General features: G+C 35.6%; 1 protein-coding gene across 1 annotated transcript; it reads right to left on the bottom strand.

The window, feature by feature from the left end:
* Window positions 1-137: 137 nt before the first annotated feature.
* SrpRalpha (signal recognition particle receptor alpha) lies at window positions 138-10,706 on the bottom strand. Its single transcript, XM_022083072.2, has 13 exons — window positions 10,357-10,706; window positions 9,988-10,185; window positions 9,712-9,889; window positions 9,439-9,492; window positions 8,212-8,353; window positions 7,713-7,860; window positions 7,021-7,175; window positions 6,379-6,523; window positions 5,397-5,588; window positions 4,591-4,762; window positions 3,917-4,044; window positions 3,157-3,333; window positions 138-1,028 (listed from the first exon to the last, which is right to left on the bottom strand). Exons 1-13 carry the CDS (start codon window positions 10,471-10,473, stop codon window positions 903-905), a joined length of 1,932 nt encoding a protein of 643 aa, XP_021938764.1. The 5' UTR covers window positions 10,474-10,706; the 3' UTR covers window positions 138-902.

Below are 10,706 nucleotides of genomic sequence, written 5' to 3'. Positions count from 1 at the left end.
TTCAAGATATCTGCCCTGCCCTTTAAACTTAGAATGAACTGTCCTAAGAATACTGCAACTGAAGAAATCATGAAGTTCCTAATTATGCAACATCCTCTAGGCTTAATAAACTGTCAAATATTGAAAGGAATTCCACAAACTAGGAGAAGATGTTTATTTAATCCAGAGATATAATATATACACCACTTGAAGTAATATTAACAATGATCAATACTGTTAAAGTAGCAGATGCTACACCAAAAGCTACCTCCACCATGTAGATGACTATGGTAATGGGTGGTGGCAATCCATCTGCATCAACAATGATATCCAAGTGAAATAGTGGAGTATGATGGGTGGCCACTAACAGACTTGCACAATTAGTCATATATTACTCACAAAATAATTATTCAAGATGCGAACTCACATATCAGTTCCTCAGGATCTTAAGACTGTATTACAAAATGTCCTTTATAGACTGACTTTGTCTAACAAGTCTTTTTGCTCTCATCAACATCAACATATGAGACCTAGTAGTTTTAGTAACAGTGATGAAAGGCTGTTGATATCTGGACATTTCATCCAACTGTTAAATTGAGTTACATGTCACATGATATATTTCATTTTCAATTATAAAGTAAACACATCTTATAAAATTTTTACAAATATGACAACTATAAATCAAGATGGTGAAGGATAGTAACAAACAATAGTGTTAAAAAGAAAACAATATTTCAGATATGTTGCGCAGGAAAGAATGTATATTGTCAGAGTCAAAACACATGATTGGATACTCTGTTTTACACTATTAAAATACATTTACAAAGAAGGAATTAAAATATCAAAATTCTGCTAATAAAATGACTATCTGATAAATTTAGAATGTTGTATAATCTTCCTGCTTCAAAGACTGAAGAGCCTCTTCACTTCATAAGGGCATGTACGACGGCCTTGGCATTCAAAGACTTGAGATCTGTATAGGTCTGCCCTGTACCCACAAACACAATAGGCTGGCCCGTGATATATGTCATAGAGATGGCAGCTCCAACCTGTTCAGAATGTGTGAGTCAAATAAAAACTAAATGAAAACTACTGATAAGCAAAGTGCTTAATGTGGTGAAAAATGTAATCCTCCTTCTTTATGCTATTCATTTTAAGTTCAGGCTAGTCTATGTCTGAACTGAAACAATACAACTTACTATTTTATCCCAATTTAAACAATATCACCACAACGGAGATGAACATGCTTTAGAACTAAAATATTATAATTATTTAAGAACGACAAAGATGTCAAGACAGCATGATAAAAGCAAAACCTTAAAAATAAGAAATGGAAATTGACAGGTACAGTTATTCTATTCTAATACATTTATATGGCAACAACATACATATGTTCACACAGTTTGGACAGCTACCAGTCCATCGCATGTAATTCACAGAAATAAATTTAAAAATTTTCTCTCGCTTAGAACTGCTGTAGATGCTTTCATCTGTTTCATACTGTAGTCATAATGAATGCAAATACATCTGTCTCCTCTTTCCAGTATTCTTCCCTGACTTTTCCAGACTAATAATAACTTGGTATCTCCCCTCTATAAAATAAAAATTTTCATCATGCTGCACATTAGTGGCAAAACCTAATTCTGCTGATAAGTGGCTCTGCCAACAGTATAACAGATATGTACAAATAATTACACTGCATAAGAGTAAATGTGCTTTAAATATAAATATGGTCAAAGGGAGATGTGAAAGACAATGTGAATATAAGTGAAGGTGCTGAGAACAAAACTGTGAGATTTTGTTAAAATTATGGTATATAGTAAATATTAATAAACACGATGGAACTCAGATTGGGTATGAGCTAGTATGAAGTTCAGACAGAATGCTGTCAAACTACTCAATAATGGGGAAAAGTTATTGGATATGCTGGAAAAATGTTATTAACATGTTAATATATTTATAACATGTGACCACTGTAGTGTGCACACTCACTGCCATGAGAACCTGAAATCTAGCCTAATGATGGTTTAACAAAATCTGCAGTACAGCATCAGCAAACAAACACACTGTACAGTGCTACTCATAACATATATGTCCACCCCGAAAGAGTATTTTATTATAACACAAAATGAAGAAAATTCCTGGTTTCTCAGATCCTAATATAGGACAATACCATGTGTTAAATCAGTGGTCCCCAACGCTGTGCCCGCGAGCGCCCGCCAAGGCTTTTATTGGGTGCCCGCATTGTTACGGAAAGAGGTTATACTGAATAATGAGAAGGCATTGTAGTGATGCACTGTTCCTTGCGCAGGTTTACCGCGGTTTTAAATGCTGTCCTTCCCTTCTGGAAGCTATCGGTCTCCGCATCCCTGCTCGGAATCTGAGAGATGTTTCTAGGTTCAGTTTTAGCCCTTTGATCAAAAACAGTCCTTCTGCTAGATGCGCATCAGCTGCTAATGTTGTCTGCAGGGACTTGGACATATTTGAGACGAAAATTGTCACACTTCTTCACATTCTATAATAGTATAATTCACTTAATTGATTTAAATTATTTTTACAAATATGCTAATATATTTAGTTGCAATTTTCTTGTGTATTTACGTCCTCCGTATTAATGTATTTTATATTCTGCTTGTTTTACCTTTTATGTTTTTATTGTGTTCGTGTGCTCATCTCTGTGCTGTATCTGTAATTGGCCTTCTGGCTGTTGATACAGCAACTAATAATAAAGAATTGAATTGAATTGAATTGAATTGAATTGAACTGAAGGCCGTTCAACCATGAACATTATAAAATCAAAGCGCAGATCTCGACTTACTGATGCCCATCTTGACGATTGTTTGCGAGCAGCAACATCATCCTACACTCCCAAATTTGAAAAAATGGCCGATGAAATGCAGTGCCAAACATCACACGAACTTCCCACTTGAGTAATAATAATTGTACTTATAAAACTATGTATTTTTGATCGCATGGTTTCTTGTATCATTAAACGTCGTGTTGTTTTGTGTATTATTGGGTGTCCATATCTTATTTGCCCAGAGAAAAGAAAATTTGGCTTTGTTAAATGGTTGGTGCCCGCCACAATCTCATAAACTCTCAAATGTGCCCGTAGGCACAAAAAGGTTGGGGACCACTGCCTTAAGTGTTAGTAAATCTGGCAATCATTATACTTACCTTATCATCAATGGTGTCAAACTTGGTAAGAACAATGCCATCAATGAGCTGGGGGTTAAAAGAAGAAGAATAGTCAGCTATGGCCTGATTGAACTTAACAAGTTGATCCACAGCCTCATTGCCTACAAGTGCTTCTCCAACAAACAGCACCAGATCAGGCTGGTTCACTTTTATCAACTGCAACATCACATAGAAATATGACTAGATTAAAATGTACTACTGCAACTTGGATGTATTATCACTGATTATAACGTGCAAAAGATTACATTCTTTAAATAAATGTACCTTTCTTGTCTTGAGAACATATTGGACAGTCTGAATGGAGTTTCATGCTCCGAACAATTTGAAATGCAGTCTTTTGTTCATCTACCTGTTCAAAATCCTATTCTACAGCAACTCTAGCCACATTACATCTTTCGATTAAAAGCCTTCTACATAACTAACATAAAATACCATAGAAACGCTTCATTAATTTGTTCACAGTTTTGTCTTTAGAAGTACAAGCACTTCACATACCTGAACACTTACAGCAAGTAGCCAAGTCGAATTCCCTTATAGTAATGGTTTTCTAGATGGCAAAATTTGTTTACATCAAGTATTGCATACTTATTTTCTGAAATCTGTATTAAGTAGAAAGTAATACAATGTATTTTTTATGTTAGGTATGCTCCTTGTTTTGCAACAAAATTTTCATTACAATGGTGTTCACCTCCAGTCACGTAACTGCAAAACCACTACACTATTAAGAGCAACACTTTACCTTGGCAAGGGCCCTCATGAGCGGCTCATTGTCCTGCATCCGCCCGGCTGTGTCGACCAGCACCACGTCAATCTTGAGGTCACGTGCAAAGTTGATGGCTTCCATAGCAATCCCCGCAGCATCTTTGCCTAGAAAACACATTTAAATTCATAATTTGTAACAATCTAAATAAACAATAAATTTTAAAGCCATAATTCTTTCAATACCCGAGTTTGCAAAGAAAATCCAGTGTTACCTACAGTAAAATGTCCATTCAATGTTTCTCTCTGGGACAACGAACTTAGCACTAACTGAGGGAAATCTTAAACAGAAGAAATTTAATTCTGGAATAACGAGACTGTGACTAAAAAAAATCAACAAAAAATGGAGAAAACCTTAAATCAAGAAACACAAATTAGAAAATTATGCAATTTAAATTGTGTATGCATGTATCAATGAAAGAGCCCCTTCCTTTCTCATATTGTAACGCAAACTATACTACATAAGTTTTCTCTTTCTATAACGTATTCTATGTCCTACAGCCAACGCAACTATATTTTGGATCCAATGAATATATACTAATGTATGTTTGCATGTACCCATAGGATGTGACAGCTTATAAGTATTTATTATGATAGTCTCATGCTGACCAAAGAAAGAGTTACAAATAAATGTACTTGTAGATGTAAACTCACCATATCCCTTCTCATACAGCTGCACCATCTGCTGACCACCATGTTTATCTGAAGGGTGAAGAGCATTCAGATGACGTGTGTGTGTACGCAGCTGTTCCACAGCCCCAGCCCTAAATGTGTCACATGCTGCGATAAGTACACGCAAGTTGTTTTCAATGAGCCAGAAACAGATCTGGAAAAAAAAAAACAATGCTGATGCCAACAAAGCCATGAAGCCAGGCACAACCATATTACAGAGTCCCACAAGGAAATTATTGATATTTACATTTCTTGCAAGAACCAACATTTTGTGGAATTTACAGGCAATTTATAATGCGTATAGATAGCAGTGACACAGCAGATCTCAGGAAAATAAAAGAGAATATAGCGGTATGGTGACTAAACCACGAAAAACCTTAAATGAAGAAAATTTAATAAATATAATTAAACACACAAAATACAAACTTAATCCTAAATAAGTGAAAACTTTAAATTCAGGTACATTAAACAAAAAAAAAACTCTGAACAATGCAGTAACTAAAAGTACACTGAAACCTTTTAAGCAGTACATAAAAAAATTACACGTTCATGTTACAGGCAGTGCACTCAGACTGCATTCACACTTGTGTCCAGGACATGAACAGCAGAAGGAAAATCCAAAAGAACACATGGTAACATAGCTGGGATCATGAACTGATCACCAAGTTTATTTAAATTAAATAATAAAATAAGGAATAACATTTAAATTCTGTTACAATAAGATAAATAAGGACTAAAAATGTTAAAATAAACCCATAATATTAGCTAGAATAAAATTACCTGCTTACCTTGGCAAGATTAGTAGACTTCCCAACACCATTTACTCCACAGAAAGTCATAACATAGGGCCGGCCTTGTTTTTTGGCTTCCATGGCATCTCGCAAGATGTCTACACGCCTCTTAGGAGAAAGGATCTGTACTAAAGCCTCTGTCAGAGTAGTTCTGACTGTGGTAGCTACACTGTCGAAAGTTCCCAGCACCTGCAATAAAGTATCTCTTCACAAAAAAAATTCTCTCAAGCAGGTTACAATATTTTAAGACAGTAAATGTAACAGGCAGGTCCATTAAGTGGTACACATAAGTAGCCAATTTTTAATTACCAGATCTTGATATAAGAGGTCATGTAAACACTACACATGAATAGTGATGCTAAGGCACAGTTTACAAACATGTGAATAAATAGTAATATATGATACTAAATAAGCACACAACACAAAATTATGAAAGAAAGATATAAAACTGATTTTATTTTCATTAAATTGCAGATTATAAAAGCGTAAGAGTGTGGAAAGGAAACAAAGATGGATTTCATTGATACAGACTGTTTTGAGATTCTATGCAAAGTTAACCCAGAAGCGTTAAAATTACTGAAGGTTGAAGAAGTCAGACAATGTTATTCAACCACTCTAAAAGAACACATTGGGTTTGCAGAAAATTTCTAACAGCGTTATTAATCTTTACTGGCCATGTATCACAGTTTACATGCAGTTAAGCTGGCTATTGGTTGCAGCAGAATACTGCTACACCATTAAACCTGAAGCCTCACAGTATAGGGATTTAGGTATATAACGCAATACAATGTAGGATATTGTAAGTTTTGCAAAAGATCATGGGATGCACAAAATTCAGCAAACTCAACCAAGAAGCAGGTAATGTCATAAATGTTTACTCAGCCAGCTGACTTTATTTACTTTACAGTGTCTTGACAATATAATAGAATTTCACTGTAACTTCAACATCAATAGTAAACCGCTACAGATAAGTACTTACTTTCCCCTCCAGTTTGGCTGCCACAGAATCACACAGCTTATGAGCAATATCTGTTGCCACATTCTTGGCAATTAGATGATCTTTCAGTTTGTCAAGCACAGGTTGCATGCCTTCGTGTGTCAGATTCTTGCTTCCTACCAGACCCCTGCATATAACAACCTCAAAATAACAAATGTTCCTTCAATTCAGATATCTGCATTACAAATAAATGACTAGGACCTTCATTTTCCTCGGTATCTAAATATATTTGAAGATCTGTAGTTCTTGGAGAATTAAGACTGAAATATTACACAACCTTCAACAGAGCTGACAAATTCTTCTATTAATGACCGTCATTCACTACTAAACAGTCTGAGCTACTGACAGTCAATAAACAAACCATAAATAAACAAGTAACACACAGAGTTGCCATCATATTACAAGTCCCTTGCAGGATTCAGGTACTGTCTGCTTACCTGTTAAACTCTAGTGATTATCGTAAGGTCCCAATGAGTAAAGTATTAAAATTTGTTCAAGGAGAAAGGTTACTACTGTAATAATTACTGGGGACAAGAAACAGATCATGATTGGTTGGAATATGAGAGCAATTTGATGCCCACCCCTTTCTGTTCTACTACAGTTACCATCATAACAATAACTTACCTGAATAAGGAAAACACACCCTTCGACTTAGCACCAGTTACAGCATTCTGCTTGCGAGGCTCTGAGTTTATTCCTTCTTCCTCATACTCTACTTCATTCTCGGAGTCGCTCTCCACCTCCAGGTCACGAATGCCACCTGCCATTGACCCAATGATCTACAACAAACAGAATATGAATCATATTGCAGAAGTTTATCTTGCATTTCATGCTTTAGTAGTGGTTTCATATTAGGAACATCAGAGTTCAACTTTACCCAGAGGTTTCGCTATCCTGACTGAAGATTTTCATAGTTCCCCTCAGTCCCTCCAATGAAATATTCTTCAATTCAACACTATACAATCTATGAAGCTGAGAAAGCATTGTCGAATGATTCAAGGAAAATATAAGAGCATGTTGGTTGATAATGAAAAACGAAAAATTTCTTCACCAATGTCTGAAAAGCATAGTAGAAGGTATAAATCTAAAGTGAGCAAGCAGACAGAAGATATTACATTCAGCATAGCTCAGATAGATCATTCCCTGCTACAAGTTTAATTTAAAAAATTCCAAGAAAAAATGTGCAAATGATGGAATCAATATAACTAAAAATCTGGAAGCCAAGAAACTACAAGAGGAACACCCAACTATTCTCTTGCTGAGACTGTTCTAGCGCACCTGAACAGCACAAAATAAATTATATAGCATAGATTTACCCTGGTGTCAGGCTGGATCTCATCTTGACCAGGCACTCCGTCTGTGGGCTTGTCCTTGGTGTAATCAAGGTTTGCAAGATCCTTTGTGTTGCCTCCCAGATCCCATACACGTGGCTTCTTTCCTTCTTTGGTGGGCTTTGGGCTCTTCCTGTAATGCCAGCATTACGATAGCTAATGCAAGTGGTGGTGCAGAGTAGCAGATCCATAATGTTCAACACCACTAGTACCAAACCTTGTATTTACAGACCATACATGTTAGCATTTGCACTGCTGTTAATATGTCAGTAGAAACCTGAATTTTTATTCAAACTTATAATAAATATAAGTCAATCCTTAGTTTGAAAAAAAAAACAGGTATTAGACCTCTTAAAACTACAGACATCTGATAAAGTGATGAAAATTTGTGCAATTCGGTTGTTCATCTCAAATCAATGAAAACTCCAATTTAAATTGATATGGTATAGACTTATCTGCAAGTATTTTCCACACCCAAACTTACTTATCTGTTTTGGGTTTCGGGCTCTTCCCAGCAGCTGCCATCCTTTGGGCAAGGCGAAGACGGTTCTGCTGTAAGGTCTCTTCATCCAATTTTATATTAGAGGGCTGCTGTGTCTCGGTCTTCAGAGGTTCTGCATTCTTCACTACAACGTGAAAAACAACATAAGAAAAGATTTAGAAGAAAATGATGTGACTCTCTGATTAACCCCTCAACCAGTCCTGCACCCTGCTATAAAGACATAACAGTAATTCAAATTAAAACAGATGTTTTGCTATGAAACATATGTATTACTTTGCAGTACAATCAATACACATTATTTCTTAAGACAGACATAATTATTCATTATGACCTATGTGATGTGGCATTAAGACACGTTCAGAATGTCAGTGTACTCCTATGAGTATTCTTTTTCAATGTCGTTTTTACCTTCAGACTCTTCAAAAACTTGAAATGTATCACTCATCACTGCTGGCCTTTTCCACAAGAAACCTGTCACAATGGCCAGGGCTCTAGAAATGTACTTGCACATCTGTCGCACACAAATTAATGGAAACTGGTGGTGAGTATGTGAAAGTATCTGTATGAAGTATATTGCAGGACTATGAGTGAGATTTCTGTAATTTGACTAGCATATTTAAATTGTAATTCTGGAGCCATGCACTGCTCATATCTGACAAAACAGTGAACATGACCTTTTCAGCAGACTGTGGTCATCAAAATACTTTGAGTTATTGCAGTGAAGGCTGACACAACTGTCTGCTAGGATGTTTTGTTTCAGACTGTAAGCGATTCACACGTGACTTTTCAGTAATCACAATTTGTTTAAGAAAATCATTGTCTCCTGTTTCATAGCAGACCAATAAACCCATGCAGTGGAAAAAGCAATGATTTTATTGCTTGTAATTTATGAATCATATTCAGTTACTTATCATTGATTTTTAGGTTATTTAACAATTCTATACCAACTGCAAGGTTATGCAGCACTGTTTAACTAGAGAGACTGAAAAAGTTTTGTAAACTTCCATCATGCAAGTTGTTCTCAGCCAGAGTTTGAAATGGACATGAAGCAAGAGAAACCATAACACTACAACATTTTAGGCAGTTATTTAGCTAAATGATGACATTAAAAGCAAGGAAATTCAATAAGTATTTTTACATGCACCATTACAACTCTCCCACTGAATGAGATAAAAATACTGCTAAATTGTCAATATGATTAGTACTTACTATTAGTGATGCCTTCACCATTAACAAAAGCAACTCCTTTCTTCTTGTTCTTCCCTGTGAACCATAATGATAATTAAAAGTGAATAAAATGAAACAATACATTTGGGCATTTTCAAATAAAAACCTCATAATAAACGAGGCCTGCTACATCCAGCATGATGACTATGCTGCTTAGGAATGACCCTGAGTTCACTAAAATTAAACTTTATAAACATACATGCTTCTACGGATTACAAGCAAACCCAAAATCAATTGTGTTGACTCTCAACTCACCAGTTTTCTTATTTTCTTTTTCATCATTCTTTCTTTCAATCATAGACGCAACAGTTTTCTTTGACTTAGATGACTCTTCAAAAGTTCTCATCTGTTTGGGAATCATTGACTGATATTTTCCCCATTGTTCTGCTGAATTCAAAATAGTTCTGAAATGACTACCAAAGTCTTCAAAACCCTAAAAGCAAATTAAAACATTAATTTTTTGTTCAGCCTTTACTGAAAAGAGTCAAACAGCTGCAATAAAAATAATTAAATTATAATTACATCACATACCTGAAAGTAAAGTCCTTCCTGCAAATCTGTCTTGTACTTGTCTCTAAATTCCAAATGGATGTCATTCAATAATTTGTCAACGTACGACAACTGTAGAATTTTTTGATATGCGACAACAAATACAAGCTCAAATTCATTATCAAGTTTATATTTTAAAGTCAATGCATTGTGCTCAAAACTGTCGTTTCCAGTTCTTTCCTGAAACATCGGAAATTTCAATTCGTGACATCCTGTCAGATGCAATCGACGTATGTTATAAATCATAAAATGCATAACTGACACATTCTAACCAACTAAAAATAAAAGTTTATAGATGACAAGTAGTGAACAGATGACCATAACCTCTCAGTACACCATGCCATAACTTACTTGCAGTATGACACTTCGAATTAAAGCATTAACTGATGGCGTAAAAATCTGGCTAGTGCTTTGGAAACACCAGAGCACGATGCCACCTTTACTAAATATCGTAAACAAATCCAACATTTTGTCCCTTTGTTAACAGCTGTTAGTATGTCAATTGTGACCGGAAACACGCACTATATACGAAGTCACGGTTGTCGGAAGTACGCTGAGCTTCGAAACACAAAGATTAAATACAATTTTTAAGTGATACCACTCTAATTCGAGCACACAACAACCTTGGTCTCAACGAAGAAATACGATGACAGGCGAACCACAACAGCAAATATGTATATGAAATTGCCCTTGAGAAGGTA

Source organism: Zootermopsis nevadensis, unplaced genomic scaffold, assembly GCF_977971745.1.
Source record: "Zootermopsis nevadensis isolate Lab colony 2312 unplaced genomic scaffold, Znev_1.0 Znev_ptg000022l, whole genome shotgun sequence".
Classification (NCBI taxonomy): domain Eukaryota; kingdom Metazoa; phylum Arthropoda; class Insecta; order Blattodea; family Termopsidae; genus Zootermopsis; species Zootermopsis nevadensis.
The sequence above is the reverse complement of the archived record's forward strand: the minus strand, read 5'-3'. Positions and strand labels throughout refer to the sequence as shown.